This window comes from Mchenga conophoros, linkage group LG7, assembly GCF_057382185.1.
Source record: "Mchenga conophoros isolate Kocher_MC1m ecotype Shallow Benthic linkage group LG7, M_conophoros_male_GT1.1, whole genome shotgun sequence".
NCBI lineage: Eukaryota > Metazoa > Chordata > Actinopteri > Cichliformes > Cichlidae > Mchenga > Mchenga conophoros.
Window position 1 is genome coordinate 38230203 of NC_140532.1, and position 23192 is coordinate 38253394.

The window sequence follows — 23192 nt, forward strand, 5'->3', positions numbered from 1 at the left end:
CTTAACCACTTTTAAAAAGAACTACAGCCATATTGAACAATTGCTGTCTTAATAGCTATTAAACCTATGATCAAATGAAAGATGACATCCTGCATCGTAGTATCCCGCTGCCTTCAGCGTGACACCAGTCAGTAATCAAATAAATTATGTCCAATTTAACCGTGAGGCTATTAATCCCCATTTAATTGCTTAGCTTTGCATCTTTATCCAGTTTCAGTGGCCTCTCAAAAACCCTGTCTGGAATCTCAATCAATATTATATGAAAGCATCATTCTCACATGTGTTTCACCAGATGTGCACATCGCCCTTGACATTGCTATAGGCCAAGCTGTGAATTGTAAAACAGGCAACACTCCACCTTGCTATATCCAAAAGATATCTGAAGATATGAAAAATTGTTGTCATGTAGAAGCCTTGAATGAATAATGCATTTTCTTTCCCCAAACTGCATTGGACAGCAGACATGGTCTCCATGAAATGTGTCCTGAGCATGGAAACGACTTAGACCGGTGAGATTGAATTTTGTAATGACACTAGAGGGCAGAACTAATAAGCTTTTCTAATACCTTTTCTAAAAGGGTATTTGATGCTTGAGGTGTTTGATGTTAGCCGGTCATTAACCTGGAGGTCACAGAACCAAGACAGTAAAGACACAGCAGGAATTGCCTGTTTCACTGTAATTTATCATCTCCAAAGTGGTGAAAGAAATAGTTATTTGAAAAAGAAAATCTCTAATATGCAGATAGATACATGAAAAGCTCATAAATTTGACAGTTAAAGTGATTATTAATTGCTAAATATATTTGATTACATCCATTTAAAAACAGTGCATGAAAAATGAGTATAGAATTATAATTACAGACCTTAATGTGACATGTATAATAAGTACCTTCTTATAAAATATGTCATTTTTAAGTGCTAGGTGATATTTGAGAAGTAACTATCTTAAAAGTAGGACTTTTTCATTGACTTTTAAATGCATGATACACTCATCTGTGATTAGTTTTGATGTAACCACAAAACTGCAGTAAGATGTTTTTAGTGTGACGCACGCCCAAAAAAGCTTTTGTTGTCATTATATGTTGTGCCCATGCATACTGTGTGTGTCCAAGTGTACGCTGTGAGTCAGTGAGTGCCTATGTTTCCTGGCGAGTGTTAATAATTTATATTCACTACTCTCTGATGGTCATCATTAAGAAATGAGGCAATTACCCTCGGCTGCATGTGTAGCTGCATGCGAGATGTACATATGTGATTGTGTGTGTGTCTGTGCTTGCTTTGATGATTTTTTGTGAAAATCTAACATAATATATCTTAGCTGACTGTTGCGCGTGTGCTCTCTGAATCTCTTACAGAAAGTGTATGTTATTGCCAAGATCATTATCAACAGAGCGCAAAGATCGACGTAAAGAAAAGAAAAGATTGGAGGAGGAAGTGAAGTGTGTTTTGGCTTGTTAGATGAATGGCAAAACAGTTCATCTTTTGTTACCAGCACTTTATCATATTGCATTTTAGCAAATTTATTATTAGGACATGTGAGCACAGTATAAAAAGAAATACTCCTCTTAAAACGTGCACTTAGATAAAACATCTTCCAGAGATGTGACATGCATCAAATGGAAAATAAATATACTTGACAAAATTACATCTTCTGTGTGATTTTAAAATGCAAATTAAACTGGAATGAAAATTAAACATTCTTATTTGCTTAAATGTAATGTGTTAGGCTAATTTGTGTAATTTCTGTGATTTATACTCCTCATGAGCATGCTTACTTGTTGTTTCCATCTATCTGAGCATATTAAACCCCAGTCTCCTGTGCATATAAATCAAAAGGAAAACATCTGGAGATTGCTTCTTCTGTACTAAGAAAGTGAGCCTATAGTGAGTAAGGCTTTTATGTGACATATGTAATATTAATGTAGAACTGCCAGAAGATGAGCAGGCAATCATATACATCCAAATTACCAGTGCTTGTGCCGGTGGACCAAATTGTGTCTGTTTCTTTTACTTACGTGTCCTTTAGACCGAGGACACAATTACATTTTCATTGAAAGAATACCAACGCTTTATTGTTTCAACTCTTCTTTAAATCGTAGTTATTATGACAGCGGATAAAGAATGACCTTTGCCATCAATGAATGTCATCGTCTTTGCCGATAAGTCAATGACAGCTCATGAGGTTCCTGGTATAATCATGGTGAATCCTTATTAACTTTTACATGATGGCTCTTCTCCAGTCAGACTGGCAGACACTTATTTGTTCACATAAATTATAAGAAGACTTTACGTGCAAATATTAACATGTATTGCATTTATGTTAACAAAATGCAACTTGTAAGACATGGCTACGTGTCAGGCTCAATAACTGACATTTAAAGGATACTATAACACTAGTCTCCTGTCAATCACAGTATGCTTATTGATTGGACATGATCTCGTTCGCCTTTTTGGACAAAAACTGCAATCGGTCCAAAACTAAAAGATCTCATATAATCTCTGCTTCAGAATAGTAAGTCAAACATATTTTCAAGTTGTTCTTCCCACTAAAAAACTCTAAAAACATTTTTTCCATTATTCATTTATTTTTCTCATTTGATTCTTTCCTTCAACACATTTGGCATTTGAATCATGCTCCAATAATGAGTTGCATGCCCAGTGCAACAGTGCAGTGTTATCATTAATTCTGTCTTCATTTCCCAAAAGCATTTTCATGCTGTCCACTATCTCTCTTTTCATTGTAAGTCCGTATTATAAAATACCATTGGGAAAATCTGCCTCAAGCAAAAGTGAATCAGGTTAATTATTTCTTAATGAGCTTTAGAAAGATAATACAAGAGGACTGCAGAGCCAAGCTTGAGTTTTTCAATTTATTATTTTAGCTAAAACAAAAAATTGCATTTCATTGTGATTTTGATGATGAGACAGATGAGTGGGGCAGATGCCAAACAAGAGAGAAGGAAAGAAAATGTAAATATGTTTACAGATAAAAGAGGAAGAGGGGACCCTTATAATCATTTATTAATAGCCTCGGGCCAACAAATCCAATTTGTATTTCAAATCTAATACTGAATGTCCATGTCGCAGTTTGCAAATGACCAGAGTGAATTTACACAGAGTAAACAACTGCTGCCATTATGGCGCTGGCTGTCAAAGAAACAACTGAGGCATGGACATGCTGAGTAAGAGCACATTTTCTATCAGCAGCATCCTATTAGTGTGGACATTCAATCCAGTCATTCTTTCTTTCTTTCTTCTAAAAAATAATAATTTACAGCAAAACATTATATTAAATATAGTGTAAAAGTATATTCTGGTCAAAGTTTCGAAAATAACTAGCTCAGACTGTCAGTTACATGTCAGACACAGAGGCAAATTGAACAAAACTGACAGAAAGGACTGACAGACAGGCTTGGAGAAAGGAAAGAGGATGAAGAAAGGGAGAAGGAAACGACGTACCGAAAGCAGAGGAGGGTGAAAAAGAAATGAGAAAGCAGACTGAGCGTTGCGATCCAAGCAGACTCACTAGACTGTATACTGCTTTGATGATTTCATCTTTCTCTCTGATTAGCACACAATAAGATTCCCCTCCAGAGATGCTGAAAGAAATGTGAAATGATTTCTTTTCTCTTCTGAGTTTTCTCAGCTTGCTGTCTCGCACAGTAACAGTCCAACATGGGCACTTGCAAACACACATCTGCTAGCTGAAACAAGAACACTTCTGCATGCTTCAGAGGTATACACAATGGTTTATTATTGTGTTTTAAAAACATATTGAAAAACATTGTTTATGGATTTGCAATTCATCTCTTAAGCTGTTTATTCAAACAATCTTATAAATCTTTATAAAATAAAATACAATATTCCTTTGAAGAATGTGCAGCTTTATTCAAAGCAGAACAATATCTAAGCCAGGAAGTATTTGATGTTATATTTTTTGTCTCAGTACAGATTTTTTTAAAATTATTATTATGTATACTTGCAAACTTTAGGCCATGCACACATACATGAATCAAGCCTAATAAACTGAAGTGAAGATGAAAACTAGTTTGGGTGAAAAAGCCAATTCCACATGCTTGCTCTTCTTATATATTTTTTAATATATAAAATTGACTATTCGTATTTATAAATGTAGTTGCCAAAAATTGTGTGTAAAATATTTAACATGGTCTCTTAATCATGCTATAATTGTCTTTGGTCACATTTAATAGTAAGGCGATGCTTTGTTGTGACTACTAACTCTTCTTTTCACCTGTAAAGCTCTGTACTTAAATAGTTGTTTGTTTTCTTTCCTTCCTTATTTTTAATCCTTGATTTATTTAATTTATTTAATTAAATTGTAATTGTAATTATTAAATGTTTATTTAATAGCAGAACTGAGATCACAAAATTAAACACAGTTCCTTTTCTCCACTGAGTTTTCTCGATTTTACTTCGATTTTTACTTCTAGTGCAACGGCACTCTTTCCTGTAGATTTCATTGCAATGGCAAATAAATTGAACTATAAACAGTGAGTGTATATGCAATTAAAAAAAACAACCCAAAAAACAAAAAACAAACCAAAAAAACCAATGTGTGTGTGTGTTTCAGTTTCAGTGGAATAGAGATGCAGCTACTTTCATAACTTTAACTAGTGACAAAGTCTTTGGGAAAACCCTGACAGTGGCATGCTTGTGCAATTAACTGAATCTGACATGTCATAATACTTCTTGTAAGATATTTACATGATTGTTCACAGAGGGATAGAAGAAGGTCAAGTACTGTTTGATAGCTTTTTGACGTTGTTTCATGTTCTAGAAAACACACTAAGAGCTGAGATGATCCACGGTAAATGAAATCAGTTTTACTGTGAAGGAATAATTTTCACATTCAAAGACGAAGATAAATTAATGTATAAATAATCAAATGTTTTGCATTTCCTGAAGTGCTGAATCAATCGCAGCTACAAAAACTACTTCAAAATGGTTGGGCTGACACTTCCTCAAACTACAAATGATAATTAGGCTTGTGATGATTGTGTGAATGTGTTTGCATCTTCTTCTGTAACAGTATAAAACAAAACCCGCACAAATAACTGAGCTTTCATTGGTCACACACAAGTGCTGCTGATACACACAGCACAGATCCAGCCCACATTCTTGTCCGGCCAAGACCAACATTTCTGTGTTTTTCCACAATAAGAGTGGTTCATTCGACACAGGAGCTATGTTTGTGTGAGAGTCCTTTCATCTGCCCACTGCAACATGTGGTGGTGTATTTGTGTGGCTGAATATCCAGAAGGTGCTTGTTTATCTTAAACAAAAGTAGACTTCCCGTACCCATTTCTGTAAATCTCAGATCTCAATTTCTTTCATGAAAATTTTCAAGTAGGTGCATTTATTGATATTAGTATTGTAATAGCCACCCCCCAAAAAGTAATTACTTCAACCACACTGTTGCGTTCTGTGAGTATATCTGTCCTTGGGGACTGTCCCATTTAGCCACAGTCCAGGCGCACAGCTTCTTGGTCCCCAGGGATTGGGCCAACAAGCTGGGGTAATTGAAACGTTTCCAAGAAGACAGCAATGCTGAACCAGCTATTATGCTAGAACTTAAATTCTTAGAGAGCACAATATCACTTAGGTATATGAAAAAAATACAGATGATAAGACAGTTCTTGCCTATAATGTTACCATGACCACTATAGCTGACCTATAACAAATTATAGCAACAACTCTTGCTGTAGTTGAACAAAAGCTGAACAAAACACTGGTTTGTTAGTTTGGGGTTATTTATTTATTTTTTTATTTATTTTTACAAATTTTGTCCCTTTTTAACAATAGACAACAAAGAATAGACAGTTAGGAAAACAAGCAAAGAGAGAAAAAAAGATTTCCAACAAGTAATTGGAGAGTGAAGGACACAATCCCTTGGTATGTGCTTCAACCCTTTGGAGGTGGGGCAACCACATAACAGCACATGTTAATGGGTGAGACCTCTGCTCAGTTCACATTTTAACCATACACAGTGTTAAAATGTGATTCAAAATCAAATTTTGGTAGGTAGAACTGGTCATCTGCTAACTGGAAGGTTGGTTGTTAACTGGCTACTCTAGCCTGCATGCCAAAGTATCTCTTAGACACTGAACAAGTTGGAGTCTTAATGTTAGATAGAAAGCACTTAGATGTAGGAAAAAAGTATTTCTTTTAATGGGTGAATGTTATAGACAACATTATGTATAAAGTGGTTTGAGTGCTCCAGTACAGTCCATTTATCACCTGGCTAATCATATATCATATAGCTGATTTACAGAGGTATTTACAAAAAAGTTGGAATGCCATAAATATATGTATTAAAATAAACAAGCAAACGGCTTAAGTTTATGAATTTTCTGCATTCGTTTTCTTCTTTTTTGCTGGCTAAGTAAAATCAATAGCACATTTGCAATCTTTCTCAAAAATACATTGACTTGAACATACTCACTGACACACCATTAACTGTTTGTTGAAGTCTTAAATTCCTACTGAAGCAGGTGCAGCAGAATACAAGTTAAATGCTAACAGTCTGCCTTTACATCAGCACGACTTTAATAAGTCAGTCAATGTGTGAAACGATCTCCTTGGGAAGAGCAGATTAGTTTGCTGCATCAAACGTAAATGGCCCAAATAGACTAAATGGAGGAGTCACTTTTATCCTGAAGCAGAAAATTATGTTAGGTACTAGTTCATTACACACGCATATAAAGATACATGCAGAAGAGAAGAAAGAAAATACCAGGAGACCATACATAAATGGATTTGTCTACACAAATACATTCTACATGCACCATGAGCACATGTAAAAGACATCTATACAAAGACATGTAAATCAATGTACTCTATCTATCCATCCATCTAGCTAGCTAGCTATCTATATTTCAAAGAGATTTGAGAATGGCTTGCAACATTGCTCAAAATGACTTTTAATATCTGTATTATTAAATTTAATATGATTTTGGTGCACGAATGAGTATCTTTTCTGTGTCCGCCTATGCAGACATCAGTTGAGTTGATTAAGCAGCCCTTCAAGATGGCCCAGGACACATTAGCGTACACACAACTAGGGATGGGTATTGATAAGATTTTCACGATTCCGATTCCATTTTCGATTCTGTTTAACGATTCGATTCTTTATCGATTCTTTTTAAAAAAGGAGAACACTAAGGTCGATTAGCTTAGAACTTTGTTTTATATCTTCTCTTTGAACAAGATAGAAATTTAGGAGTAACATGGCCTTACAAACCCAACAGTGAGATCTTAAGAGATCCAGCCTACGGCTCTTCAATGTGGTGTCACAGGGACCCCGGGGAAAAAAATTGTAAATGTAAAATAATAAAATAAATATTCTTCTGTAGCAATAACAAAGTTTAACATAAATTATTCTGTAGCAATTACACAAGAATATCCAGTAATGTCCCTGCCTACAATTAAACACATTCACTTACCAAAAATCGGGGCATCTGCTGTGGCAAATGGCTGCAAGCCTTTGACCACAAACTTAGTCACTGCTCGGTAACATTAGTCTATCCTGGCTTGAAAGGAGACGCTACCGGTAGACTGCAGCGAGAACTGCCAGCGAGCGCCAGCCAGACTCTGTCTCTCTCATCATGGTCACCTAAACGCGCAGTAATGGCAGATAAGGCAGATCGCGCTAACATAATATGCACTGTTAGCTGATTATTTACCTGCCGCATTAACGGGAGAGGACGTGCAAACGTTACCGCTGCTGCTGGGTTGAGATTCACGAGTCCGGAGCGGAATTAAAAACACGACATTCATTTAAGGTCATCGTGTGTTTTGTGAGCAAATGCTTTTGCATATTCGTAGTGTTTCCTCCCTTAAATGAAGTATCTACTTTGCAAGTATTGCAAGTTGCCCTGTTGTCATCCGTTCTTGTAAAGTATAACCAATCTTTTTAGCGTTTGAGCCGCCATGTTTCCTGCCAGGTAAATGACGCTCCGCAACGTGGTGATGTCATTCAGGGTGACTGGAATCGATAAGGGAATCGTTTGCAAAAATGGCAAACGATTCCAAGGAATTGAAACAGTGGGAACCGGTTCTCAACAAGAACCGGTTTTCGATACCCATCCCTACACACAACCATGGAAATGTGACCCTATGCATCTCAAGCTACATTCAGATACAGTGGGGCAAAAAAGTATTTAGTCAGCCACCGATTGTGCAAGTTCCCCCACTTAAAATGATGACAGAGGTCAGTAATTTGCACCAGAGGTACACTTCAACTGTGAGAGACAGAATGTGAAAAAAAAAATCCATGAATTCACATGGTAGGATTTGTAAAGAATTTATTCGTAAATTAGGGTGGAAAATAAGTATTTGGTCACCTCAAACAAGGAAAATCTCTGGCTCTCACAGACCTGTAACGTCTTCTGTAAGAAGCTTTTCTGTCCCCCACTCGTTATCTGTATGAATGGCACCTGTTTGAACTCATCATCTGTATAAAAGACACCTGTCCACAGCCTCAAACAGTCAGACTCCAAACTCCGCCATGGCCAAGACCAAAGAGCTTTCGTAGGACACCAGGAAAAGTATTGTAGACCTGCACCAGACTGGGAAGAGTGAATCTACAATAGGCAAGCAGCTTGGTGTGAAAAAAATCAACTGTGGGAGCAATCATCAGCAAATGGAAGACATACAAGACCACTGATAATCTCCCTCGATCTGGGGCTCCACGCAAGATCTCATCCCGTGGGGTCAAAATGATCATGAGAACGGTGAGCAAAGATCCCAGAACCACACGGGGGGACCTGGTGAATGACCTGCAGAGAGCTGGGACCAAAGTAACAAAGGTCACCATCAGTAACACACTACAACGGCAGGGAATCAAATCCCGCAGTGCCAGACGTGTTCCGCTGCTGAAGCCAGTGCATGTCCAGGCCCGTCTGAAGTTTGCCAGAGAGCACATGGATGATACAGCAGAGGATTGGGAGAATGTCATGTGGTCAGATGAAACCAAAGTAGAACTTTTTGGTATAAACTCAACTCGTCGTGTTTGGAGGAAGAAGAATACTGAGTTGCATCCCAAGAACACCATACCTACTGTGAAGCATGGGGGTGGAAACATCATGCTATGGGGCTGTTTTTCTGCCAAGGGGACAGGACGACTGATCCGTGTTAAGGACAGAATGAATGGGGCCATGTATCGTGAGATTTTGAGCCAAAACCTCCTTCCATCAGTGAGAACTTTGAAGATGAAACGAGGCTGGGTCTTCCAACATGACAATGATCCAAAACACACCGCCCGGGCAACAAAGGAGTGGCTCCGTAAGAAGCATTTGAAAGTCCTGGAGTGGCCTAGCCAGTCTCCAGACCTCAACCCCATAGAAAATCTGTGGCGGGAGTTGAAAGTCCGTGTTGCTCGGCGACAGCCCCAAAACATCACTGCTCTCGAGAAGATCTGCATGGAGGAATGGGCCAAAATACCAGCTACTGTGTGTGCAAACCTGGTAAAGACCTATAGTAAACATTTGACCTCTGTTATTGCCAACAAAGGTTATGTTACAAAGTATTGAGTTGTATTTTTGTTATTGACCAAATACTTATTTTCCACCCTGATTTACGAATAAATTCTTTACAAATCCTACCATGTGAATTCATGGATTTTTTTTTTCACATTCTGTCTCTCACAGTTGAAGTGTACCTCTGGTGCAAATTACTGACCTCTGTCATCATTTTAAGTGGGGGAACTTGCACAATCGGTGGCTGACTAAATACTTTTTTGCCCCACTGTATGTTCTGAGCAATTGGGTTTCAATGTGTCCCCAATACATATTGAGGTATAGGAGAGAGTACAAAGGGGGGGGTATACTGCTGAAACCTTCTATCCCCATTTATTTTCTATGCATCCATGTGACATGTGTGACTATTGTTTAAAAACTGAAAGCTTAGGGAAATCTTTGTAACAGTTAACAGTTTCTTTTTCTTTGACCAAAAGTTCTATTTTCAGGTGGATTAGACTGAACTTGTGTGACATGCCTGGCTGAAAGGGTCAGCAGAAGGAGGACAGTGTTACCTTTCAAAACATTTGACATTTGAAAATCTTTGCAGACACAGACACAGACACAGGCACACGCACACACACACACACACACACACACACACACACACACACACACACACACACACACACACACACACACACACACACACATACACACAAGAATGGCCATTGAGCATATTTTCATGGATATCTGACCATTCCTCAGTTGCTTGACGTCAGTGGAGCAAACTATTCAACCTCACTGATGGACATTGAGCCAGGGGGAATAGTTTCTGGTCACAGGCACTCCTTCCTACTGATTCTCGCTTTCTCTTTTGCCTTCACACACACACACACGCACACATGTACACGCGAGCACACAAACACACGAGATCATAAAAGGGCCAAGACAGCCCAGACTTTTCTATTTTACTGGACAATAGCATGAACAGGGATTTTGCTTCTTAGCAGACACACAAAAACACATTGTGACAGCCAGTGACAAATTATTATGAAGCATGCAAAAAGGCACCCATAGACAGCAGTAGCTACATTCAACACACACACACGCACACACACACGGTCACATAGCAAAGACATTTGTGCTTTATTGCATGTCAACTGTAGGAAAGCGGAGCAAACAGAGAAGACACGATAATAATACATTGCATCACTTGGTTTATTCCCCTACCTCTGGATGGGTAATTACAGCGAGAAAGGGAGATTAGAGTTAGGAAAGGCAAACAGAGTGACACAGGGAGAGAGAGAAAGGGAGGGAACACAATGGATTTTGGCTTGCTTCAATTAATCCTTTTTATCAGAAGTTTGATCAAAATCTAACAGAACCAAAAATTAATGGACTGGCTCCTACAAAGATTAGTAATTTAAAAAAAAAATCAAGGCTCTGAAGGAGAGACAGAAAGAAAAAGACAAAGGAGGGCAAGATTAAGTTGGGGGAAGAGGAGGACAGGAGTAAAGGGAAGAAATGAGAAAGAGTATGAGAAAGAGTCAGTGAAGGGACAAGTTAACTCTGACTGTGTAGATGGAGGAAGTGATGAAAAATCAAAATTTAATCATAAGAATATATCCATCAATCCATTTCAAGATTGACCAGAGAATGTTGGAGAAGGTGTGAGGCTGGCAAAAGGGGGAGAAAAAAACGTTTAGGGCAGGCATGGCAGCACCAATAGCACACTGCCAATTACCCGATATACTTCATGGTGTTTTTTCATGCAGAGCATGCAAGTGGAACGAAGCTGGAGCATTGGAAATTTAATAGGGCCAAGGAGCAGAATTTTAGGAGACTAGAAGTGATGCTCTATTTGCTATGCTACCAGAAGCAAAACAATGAGTCTCATGTTTGTGAAACGGATGTAGGACTCTTACAACCATGCTCTTGGCTGAGCATTGTTGTTCGTGACAAAACTCACTTGTATACTTGTAACACCAAATTTGCCATTTCTAAAGGCACTGATCTTGTAATTTTAGTTGCATTTCTGTGAAGAATCAACACTAACTTTCTCACATCTCATTTCAATAAAATGCTTTGCTGAGAAACCTGTAAGTATTCAGGTGGATGTCACTTTACATTAAACGCTTTGGCAGACCAAGCAGATCCAAAATGCCAAAGAAGTTCCGATGCAATCACCCAGACGACCAAAATAATACGGTGCTCTGACAACTCAGAGGTATTTTAAGGACATTACTGTGAATGTCCTTAAAATACCTCACTATTTGTAACAAACCCCAGTGCTAATTAACCATACTGACATATCAGGCTTTTTTGAAAGAGTATACAATTTATAACTCTGTTCAGCTTCAAAGTTAATGTTAACTTCGTAGCCTACCAGTGTTTTTAAATGAATATTACCTTTTGAGACTTATAAACATGTCCTGTATTTAAGCCCATCAGGCAGCCAGATTTCTAAATACCAGTCTTCACTTAGGGAGAAAAAATTTATACAGATTCAAATTCAGTAGTACTAAGATATTGTGGGCTGTAGATACACATGTATACTGACTAATGTACTACATACTATACACTTCTTCTGGTCTTAATAGTAAACATTAAGATGGGAAAAAGTGTGAGAAAAGTGTGAGACTTTTAGTAAAAAGTTATACAGACTGAAACGCATGGACAAAGATGAAAAGGAAAAGACAAAGCAATAGGTGAAATGGGACAGACTAGGCGCGGTGTAAGAGGATTAGTGAGAGAAAGAGAAAGACAAGAATGAGATAAAAAAAAAAAAAACAGGATTGGGGCAAAATGTTAAGATATGAGGAAGAAAAAAAATTGCTTCATGGGTGAACCGTGAATGGCCACAACCGTGGAGGTGGGATATTAAAATATTATGCCAATATTATGTCTACAATGATGTGTATTTGTCTACATGTACTCTTTTCTACTCTAACTTCAGAAAACATTATCCTCAGTCTGACACAGACTAAATGTAAGGCATCTCCGAAAACGTTAGAGCACTTATGGAAATATGTGATGTCTTGATGAATCGAGCAGGTATTCGAAGTTTACACATGACCATTCTCGCATGAAAATATCTTAAAAGTTTATTTTGTGACCCAGAAAGAGTAATATTTCAAACTCCGCCACTCTGTGTTCCTCCGCCACTGCCTCGTTTGAGTTTTGGATGAAATGGATTCTGGGATATTGCATTTCGTCATTTCAAGCTGATTGGAGACCAGAACAGCCAATCAGATATCTTTGCATCCAAGTCTGTGATTGGCTGGTTTTGTGGCACAAATATAAAGGCGTACAGAAAGAGTTGAACACGCACGAGCAACACATTGCGAGCGAGCGCAAATACAAAAACTGAGCGAGAGGGGCTGCTATTGAGTGTGTGTGTGTGGATAATAGCAAACACTGAAATACATTTTTTGCACACAGCAATGAATTTTGTTCACTCAAATTTTAGTTTTCTTCGCTCAAAATAAATTTCTCCTCAAAATGCAACACTTGCACCTGCAAACTTTTTTTTACTTGCGCTCAAATTTTTTTTACGTGCCCTCAGAATAGTGGCACAAACATGACGCCGTAGATAACTTGCTGAAGAACTGGAGTTTCTTCTCCCCCCTCCAGGCTGTCAGACACTTGATAGTGACCTGCGCGTGCTTCTCAGCCAATTACAGCGGTACAGACACCCAGCCTTCCGTTTCCATTAAACTCCTTCATTCACATACATTATTCTCTTGCATACATATATTTTCTTCAGACATGTATGCATTCTCTTCTTACATACATATATTATTTGTGAGATTAAATGCATATTGAATGCATGTAAATGAGCGCAACATGTAGGAATGCATAAATGAAAATGCATGTATGTTAGAGTGAAAATTTGTAAATATGTACATTAAAATACATGTATAAGAGAGCACAATATTGCAATGTGTGTTAAATATGTGTAAACATGAGAATAAAAATATCTAAACATAAAAATTTTAATAAAACTATGTGAGAGTGAAAATATATGTGTGTGAAAGAAGAATGTAGTGTGTGTGAGAGTGAAAGAATGCACACACTATTTCATACACATACATGTATTCACTTCCATTTGACTTCTTAAGCCAGGGCCATTTTCCCATTTGTTATGGTTTTCTGCTACAATAAACTGATGGGAATTACTGTTGTCCTGCAAGTAGAGCAAAAAATGGTGCAGGGAGAAATTTGCGATGTAGAGCGGAACAACAGAGGACAAACTGGAGTAAAAAGACAGAAAGAAGACAATGATGGTCACGATTAATATTGTAAGGGAGGTAACTAAGATGTGGATAAATAACTCTTATCTGTATGATTATCTCATTAAGCCTCTCCTAGCGTGTGCTTTTGTTTTTCACTGTTTCCTAAAGGAAAGAGTTGTTTTTACTCCAGGAGTCAGAGATCAGCTACAACACTAATCCTGCAGCAGAAATTATTGGATTTACTCAAAACACTTGGTGGCACTGCAGACTTTGGTCAGATCTCTGTACTAAAACTTTTTCCCATACTTTATAAATAAAATAATGTTGTGAAGACAGGATAACTCTTTTCTTCATAAGTAATTTTTTTTATTCTATTGATAAATATCTAACATTTCACGCAATATAGGAACTTATACTATACAATTGACTACACTACAAAAAAAAAATCAAACCAAGCAATCTGATTTACATATGAATCAGATTATGCTATTTCTTTGAACATGTATTTAAACTGACTGCCTTAAAAGTACTAATTTTACTCTGTTTTGACAGACTGTGGCAACTGGTCTTGTAGATTTTTTTTTTAAAAATGACATGAGAGAGCATGCGCTTTTGCTAGACTATTGAATTAAATTCTAAGCTTGTGTGAATCCTCAATGATTCCATTGACTATGATTGACTGGATACTGGGACACGCAAGGAGAGTAATTAAAAAGGAAGAAAAGTAGTTCTTGCAGTGCCCTTACATGTGGGGGCAACTTCCTGGTTAAACAGGAAGTCTCAGAGGAGCTTTATGGGTTCACCCTCCTCTGTAGCGATCTGTCTGCAAGGAGACAAGACAATTCCATTACCCAGCAATGTAGCACAGGTCCCTTGAGTGCGTGTGTGTGTATGTGTGTGTGTGTGTGTGTGTGTGGGGGGGGGGTTACGCACCAAAACAAGCTACCCAGGGAAAGGAATAAGACATCAATTCATGGTGTGTCTGTGTGTGTTTGTGTAGAAATAAGTTGCCTGAGGATGGAGATGCACATGACTCTAACGACAGAAATCACACCTTCTTGTATTAGGAGGTTGAAAACACTCAGTGTGTGGTATGGCATTTCATTGGTCACATTTTGTGCTATACATTATCTTATTTATTCAAAAAGTGTCATCTAAAAGTGTCATGTGAGCTTAATTAAACTCATATTAAATATACTAAAGTTATACTCTTTGGATGGGACAACAACAAGAGCTACAGTAAACAGCTATAAGTAAATATCATTTTAGTTGTTATATCTATTTGCATCTACAAATACAAGTACTGCATCTACTAAAAAAAAAGACACACCAATAGTATGGAATGGTACTGTGTCCTGCTGCCTAATTCAAATGGTGATTTACACACCCCTTATTGAGCAAGGATAGACTGGACTTGGAATTAAGAAGCAGGGAAAGAATGACTGCATATTTTGTTCCATTTCTGGTCTTCCAAGTATGGTTTTTGAGCACTAACCACACTCACACAGCAACATGCACATGGGTTAAACAAATCAACTCGATACTCCAACACTAGTGGTTAAGACTTCGGTTGCAATTTGTAGCATTAAGAAAAAAAAAGCAACTGTTTACATAATGTCATTGCTATGATCTGAGAGCAGCTCAAACTGGATTTGTTTACGAGAATGGGTGCCAAACCTAGATCCCTCTTTTTTTGTGTGATGATTTGTGGTATAAATTCATTACTATACAGACACAATTCTTGCTTGCAAGATGAATGCTTTTCTTCATTGTACATGTTTAAAATGTTGTCATTACAGTAATGGAAGCGGAGGAGTGGTTGCGGGCAGGGGCTGGTTTTGTATCGTCTCAGCTGGCATTCTGAGTGGCATACTGGCTGAGTAGCTGAATTATGGGCTCTAAAAACAGGGAGTCAATAGCAACAATGCTTTTAGACACTCATGCGTGTGTTGCATGTTCTTAAGGTGATAATCATTATCATTTCAAAGTTGTGAGAAAAGTTACCTCTAAATGGAAGGAAAGAAGAAGTGGTCCATCTCAGTTTTCAAACTGGGGTTTCTGACTGTCAGTCTCTTAAATGCCCATCATTCAGAATTTATTCATTGCCACTGTATTTGGTGAAGAGGTGGTTTACATTCGTCGGATGATTTTTTTTCGGTGAACTTTTTCTGGTAATAATAATAATTTTTAAAAAAAAACTCAAAACTTTGATTACATTCGCAAATTATATATGTTTTACACTGTATATTTAACCCTCTGTATCCCATAACAACCTCTTTTTTATGTTTACTCCCAAGTCACCTCAAGTGCTTCTGTTCATCTGTAGCATCTGAGTCTATAAAACTTTGTGAAAGAAGTCTGACATTGATCGACGAGTCTGTGAAGTGTTGAGGATATCCCAAACTTTTTTGTCAGTAAGGTTGGTTGTTTTTACAAGACTTAGCTGTTGTCAATAACACTTTATCTGAAATAAAACTAGCATCATCAGACTCTCACAGTATGACTTTCTAAACACTTGAGTCTAACTTTATCTTAAAACAATTTGTTGTTGTTTTAGCCGACTAGTTGTTAGCTGGGCACAGATGGAAGATTTACATGTGTAATCCTGCTGGCAATAGATAATTTCAATAATATAAGGAATAAATAAGCAGATTTCTGTAAATTCTTTAAGCTTTTTTTTTTTTTGCTAAATATGAGTGTTTACAATATTCACCAGTTTCTCCCTTTTCTTCAAAATTGTCAAGAACATTTTAGTAGAATTCTGTTGGAGTGTGGAGGGTTAAATAAAACCTTTTTTCCTCAGGTACTCATGTTTCCTACAAAATAAGCCTCAGTAATTAACCGTCACACTGTACATTAAGTACTGCAATTGAACAGATGAGTTTATCTAGTTGTTACACCTGAACTAAGTCAATACAAACATTTTTCAAAGAGTTATCATCATGTAGTAGAGCTTTCAGTGAAATTGACTTGTATGCTATCATATGTAAAATGTTTCCCTAAAGAAAAGGTCCTTCCGTACTTTCCTCCATCTCCCTGATAATTTTAACCATGGAACATCCTTTTGCAGAAGATGTAAACTTTAAGTTATTTCTTTGTGATATAACCAAGTTGCACATAGACTATGTATAAAACTTGCATAAAGTGCAGCTGGTTCTCACTAGCAGTATAATGCAGCTGACAGGTGAGTGGCTGGATATATGATGCTATGCTGTTAATGCTGTGTTTGCTGGGAGGCTTAATAACTGGTTGGGTGCAGCTCATCTTGCTATACTATAAATTGTTTAGCTGACGGTCATTGAAAAACAGCAATACATACAAGAATGGACAAAGCCAGAGAAGAGGAGGACAGCAATAACTTCACTGTTGTGACAGCAAAGGATGCACTATCCCACAAGCGCTTCAGTGTTTTATGACCGCTTGCTAATTAAATTATAATGAAATTTTACTGGGTGTACTCTTTCATTTTCTATTGTATTTTTTAAACCATATGTCACTTTTTATTTTACCAGCTTTATGTTACCCCCTTTACCAGTTAACATCACGTCTTATTCTGAAGATACAGTCTAAAGACGTCACTGAGTACTTGGGTGCTGAAGTTTCCTTGTGTGTCTCTCTGTTTATGCATGTGGATGAGGAGATGGACAGTTTTTAAAACAAAGTAACAGAGAGAATGTAAACTAACAGTTATATACAGTGGTGAAATAATACAAATGGGAAAAGAAACAGACATCAAAGCAGCACTATATTTCCACATGAAACTCAACACAAACAAGTGCTGTCTCCTTGTGCTAACATTATGTTGACACAGTCCATAAATTCGGTGTGAAGGTGGACCAAGCGCGCATACACACATAGCATAACACTAGTGTTCCTAATGCAAACCAGTGTAAACACAAAGCCAAGCGATGCTGCCTAACACAAATGAAAAAGCCGGCGTAGATAGATGGATGCTAGAAAGAGTGGGAAAATAAGGACGTCATACAAGGTTGCTTTACACACGCACACATACGTATGAAGAATAACGAAAGGCAAGATAAGAAAGATGAGAGATAATCAAAAAAGTTTGAGAGACAAAGAGTGAAGGAGAAAAACTAAAAAGCATAAACAGATGGCTCTGTGCTATTCTCCTGATAACACTTCTATCTGTGTGAAACATAACAAGCCCCCAGTGTAAGTAATAAACGCTGCATAAAATCAAACTACCATCATGATGGTAATCAGAACAAGTGTAGCCTGTCATGATGTCATTATCACTGTAGCTGCACAACACTTAAAGTTTTGTAGGTGGCAGTTAACATAATGAAAAAAAATGTAGCCAGAAAACAAAGTCGCAGTCATAACAGACAATAAAACACAGACAGAAGAGATTTAGCAATGCGGAGTTACAGTTGCTGCCACCCCAACGTATCTTGAACGTGTCATAAAATCACAGACTGTTATTGAGACAGTTAGATTCAGTGCTAAAAGTAGGTTAGCAAAGTAGGATCTGACCCTTGATGAATGAATAAAATAAAACTCTGTTTGTCTCTCACACACAAAGTGTCATTTTGATAGCAGAAAAGCAGCACCAGTCTTTCACATGTGTTTGTACACAGATACTGTTTCCATCTGTCCGTCTAAGGCTCTCTCTCTGTTTTATACATACCTAAACATACACACATATCCTGGCCTGTTTGTGAATTGCATCATTCCCCCCGCTGACATAATTTGCCATAACATAAAAGTCATTAAATCAGTATTACTTCAGCATTGTGTAATTCATCACTGCTGATATGATTAACCAAACTGTCATGCGCTCATATAGTCTCATTCATCAAACATTTGCTTGGAAATGTAACATTTAACATCAGCACTGGGATAAAATCTTGATGGGTTGTGTGTTTGGCCTCTATTGGTTCTGTTGACAAGTGGATGGAATCATACTGGCATGGTTTACTGTTTAGCTAAAGGGGACGTGAGCTGACCGCTTTTTCAAAAATATCTTTAACCGTTGAGTGTTTATTTATTTTATTTGTTTGTTTTTTTGGATCGGTTATTTGTATGCATGATTCACGAAAGACATTTTAACATTTCACCTGGCACAAATGAGATAAATGAACCGGTCGACCTGTCTTTCAATTTGCTTTTCTCAAAAATAGAGTTGTGGTGGACTCAATAACACAAGAGTGTCAGAAAGATGAACGCTGTATGGGCTATTCCCCCCCTTGGAGTGATGAATCATGTGCTGTGTATCAAAATTTGCCACCGTTCTGAAGTAGCCTACTGTGACTGATGCCAAGAAGATATTTAATTTCACTCTCTAGCCTTGCAGCTAAAGTGTGATTTCTGTAAAAAATGTAATTTAAAATGTTGTCTATTCCTTTTACTACTAACAGACTGAAAAGGAGGGAAGACAGAGTGATCATTTTCATGTGAACAAACACTGCCCAGCAGAGATAATGTCCCTGCTTTTTATTTTATTTTAACTACAGTAAGTAGATAATAATTCACTGTTGACTGAACATTGTTTTTATTCGATCTGTCATTTAAGATTGACATTCAATCTGTCATGAGGCAGAACTGCAGTGACAGATGAATTCAAAAATAACAGCCAAGCTAATGGATGGAGGATGATAAATATAATAACTGTGAATAAGTTATGTGATATATTATAAATAAGGCAGAACGCTAATCTGCTGGTTAGAGAAATCGCTTGTCATTAAAATCATTATTAACATTTATAAACATTCAAATATTTGGACATCCTGTAAGCTATACCAGTATACCACACAAAAAGCATGTACTAAGATTAACGTTTAACTTAAATAGAGACCAACTAATGAAATTACTTCTGGGGTTCTTCTTTTCATTGTCATATAAACTGTTCAGCTTAGTCAATAAAGCAATTTATAACAAAGGCAATTTCATTCAAGTCATCGTCTTGCCATTTACCACTCCATCCAACACACTTATTATGCAAAGAATAAGTGCATAAAACTTTCACCATGAAAATAATGGATTTAAAATGAGGCCAATGCCAACTCACAAACCCTCATGGCAGTCCATTAAAAGTGACATCATTTACTTTTCGTATGATTATTACGATTATGCACACCATAACAGGAAATAGACCAAATATAATTTTAACAGCTATTCATAAGAACTGGTCAGCTGGCAGCAGATCTACTGTAAAGATTGTTATCACAACAATTCAAGTTTTATATTGGCATTTAAAATTTGAATGAAACAGCCCCTCAAACATTACAGCGTACTATTAAAATTGTCATTTAGCTGAAGTGCTCACTTTGCACGGAACAAAAAGAATCTGGAAATTTGGTAGCCAGCTGTATGTTGACCCTCACAGTCGTTAATACAAAGTCATAACAGTCATAACATCCTGTGACTAGTCAATAGAATGGATTCAGCTTCTTAAGTAATATTCCTCAGTCTTTAGACACAGTTGATTGCAGGGATGGTCGCAGGTTTTATAAGCTCTGACCATCCCGCACTCAAAGCTTATTTCAAAAGGGCCTCTACTGTGATTCCACTAAGACTGGAATGATATCACAAATGATATCACAAGCATCGACTGTGACTATCTTTCAGTCTAAGCTGATCACATATTTAGACCTTTTTTTGTCAAGCTTTGGAAGCAGCTGAAATTGGAATTGTGGTTGGAGGGTTAGGGTTGTTGTTGGTTTGAATGTATGTAGCAGATTTTTTATTTGCACTGATTATCATTATTATTATTAGTAGTAATAGTAGTAATGTAATGCAAAGTCATTTGGTTTTAAATGTGTTAAAGACATAAAATGTACTTGTTTCTTCATTATTTGATGCTCTATATTGAAAGAATGGTATCATACATTTAGTTATAAATTCTTAATGGAACAACAAAACTCTGGCAAATTTCCATGGAGACATAAAATATAAGCATTAATGACAGCTAGTGCTAATAAGGTTAAGCTAATTGACATAATTCAGTTTGTTAAGAGACAGCCCTCAACAACGATAAAAATAGTAACAGACTCACCGTGTGTTAAAGAAGTTTATATTTTAGGATTCATCACAATTCTCATTTATGTGTACATTTTACCATCTTGTTACTTTACTTTCTTGAGTAATTTTACATTACACAGAAAGCTACTTAAACATAGCTGAAGTAAGACTAAGCAGGGCATCTATAGCCATTATTTTTATCACATTTGTATCAGATTACTTTTGAAATTATCAGCAGTGTCATACTTGTTTCTATGTTGTTGGGGTTTTTTTCTTTTTGTTTTTTGTTGACATCCCAATGGCATCAAGAGTAGCTTATTTTATTTTACTACTTTCTTATTTTATTCACCTTTTGTCTTTCCATCTTATGTCTGCAATCACTCACTTTCCCTTCGGGATGATTAAAAATGTGTCATGTCTCATCCTTAACACTTAGAGGGCAAATGCGCCCGTCCTATTGGAAGTAAGCTACTGTACTTACTTCCAATTTGGAGAAAGATGGCTTCATGTTTGTCATCATCTTGCTTCTGAAAACAAGTGTAGAGTCCAGTATGGTTCAGGGACACGTTAGTCAGGATCAGTCTGGGGCCTTCTAGACTGTGCTGGGCCTTCACATATGTCCCATTCATCTTCCATGATACTGATGCATCATTGTCCAGGGAGCCACACTGCATGGTGACATCACTGCCTATTCGTCCATACTGGATCCTATCAGCTGAAAAGAGACAGAGACAATGATTAAGTGCTGGGGATAGCAACAGTTAATAACCACTAAAATATCTGGGCAGTGTAATTACTGCCCTGTGTGCATGTTGGCCCTTGGCAACTGAACACAGACTTCCAATTCAGGATTCAACACACTTCCAATTAATCTATTCTTATTCTTTTGTTATTTTTTCTGTGTGTGTGTTTCTGGACACTAATTCTCTCTCTAAATCGCTTTCATATATGTTTATTTGTGTACACAAAAAATATATTTTCTACTTTATGGAACAAAGTTTAAAATTTTGGCAGTAACATGAATCATTTTGCTGCTCACGTCAGAAACCTTAAGGGACAGATTTTCACAACTCAGTTGCATTATGATTTTAAAATGTTCCAGTTAGGTATTAAACACTACCTAGTTAGGTTTGGAAAAAGATGGTTTGGGCAAAAATATAACAGTTGCTATTTCACAGCTCAATTTCCTGTTTGGCAGACTGACACATCCCTGCAGAAAGCTCTTGACAACATTTAAAAAAAAACAAAAAACAAGCACGTCCATGCTCACAGGTGTACACACGGGTGATCACACCCACAAACTACACCCTTTTTGGCTCCTACCTCAAAGCACACTGTGTTCTGTTGATCTTATGTGCTGCACAATAATGTTTAATATTTAGTATTTACTGTCATATTCCCATATATCATTGTGATGTTGTTTATTCTATTACTCTTGTTCTCTTCTGCTTGTTTTCTTTTTTCTTTCTCAACAGGTGATCCAGGTGATCGATATATGCATTTTCTTTTTCTTTTTTTTCCCCCTGCCCATTCTGTTGGTTTTTGTCTTTTGCCCTTCTCCCCCGTCCTTCTTCTCAGCTGTTTCTCTTTCCCTCTTTCTTTCTCCCCTTCTTTCCTCCAGTCAAGTCAGCAAGTGAAAATAAAATAAACAATAAAAGGCAAATCAAATGGACCATTACGGCAAGGCTGGGATGGTCAACTTGGTAAAGTAAATCCGTTGGGCATCTTTCTTTGCCTTTAGACAACAATTCTGATGGCAAAAGAGCCAAACGGGACAGGCAAAAAAAAAAAAAAAAAAAAAGACAACATTTCTGCTACAGACAAACAATACATTGTGATTTATAATTGAAATATATTTCAAAAATGTGGGGACTGACAAATAAAACCCCAAAACAAATCATGTCCATAAACACAAACAACTTTCTCTGACTATTTCTATCAAATTTTGAAAGAGAAAGTCGATTCTGACGTGTCTTTTCGTTGATGCCTTTAGCCTTCTGTTAACTAACAGCAATGCCCAGTCAGGAAAGTAGTTGGGTCTGTGACCTCCAGGGTTAGGGGTTATATGTGAGCCTAATGGGTGTTCTCGCCAAACACTGGGGTTAGTAGCCCTGTTGTGTTGATAAGCCTCATGGGGCATGCCACGACCACAGAGACTGAAGACCTCAGATTAACACTTAACACTGGGGATCAACAGCACAACAAGAAACAACAATAAAATATTGATCTCCATCTCTGTAAAAGCCCTCTTCTATGAACGGGGGGGGGGGGGGGGGGGGGGTTGGGCGTGCTGCCTCTACTGGCTGTAGATCAAATGCTGTCAAGATCCTTGTCTTGGTCTGATGTCTCTTTCCTAGACTTTTTCTTTGTGTGTCTCTCCCCACCCACCTTTGTTTCTCACCACAATGCCTTTTTTTCACTTGAGCTAGCTTCCATCTCTCAATCTACTCAGACATGCTTCTTATCACAGCTGATACAGATGCCAACCCAGTGTTTC

At 37.4% G+C, this 23192-nt stretch overlaps 1 protein-coding gene across 1 annotated transcript in view; it reads right to left on the minus strand.

Annotated features, from left to right (window-relative positions):
• Positions 1–23192, minus strand: part of cntfr (ciliary neurotrophic factor receptor) — a 251646-nt gene that overhangs the window by 97845 nt on the left and 130609 nt on the right. The window contains exon 4 of the mRNA XM_085279172.1: positions 21177–21410. Within this exon, the coding sequence (XP_085135298.1) occupies positions 21177–21410 (234 nt within the window). The remainder of the gene's footprint in view (positions 1–21176; positions 21411–23192) is intronic.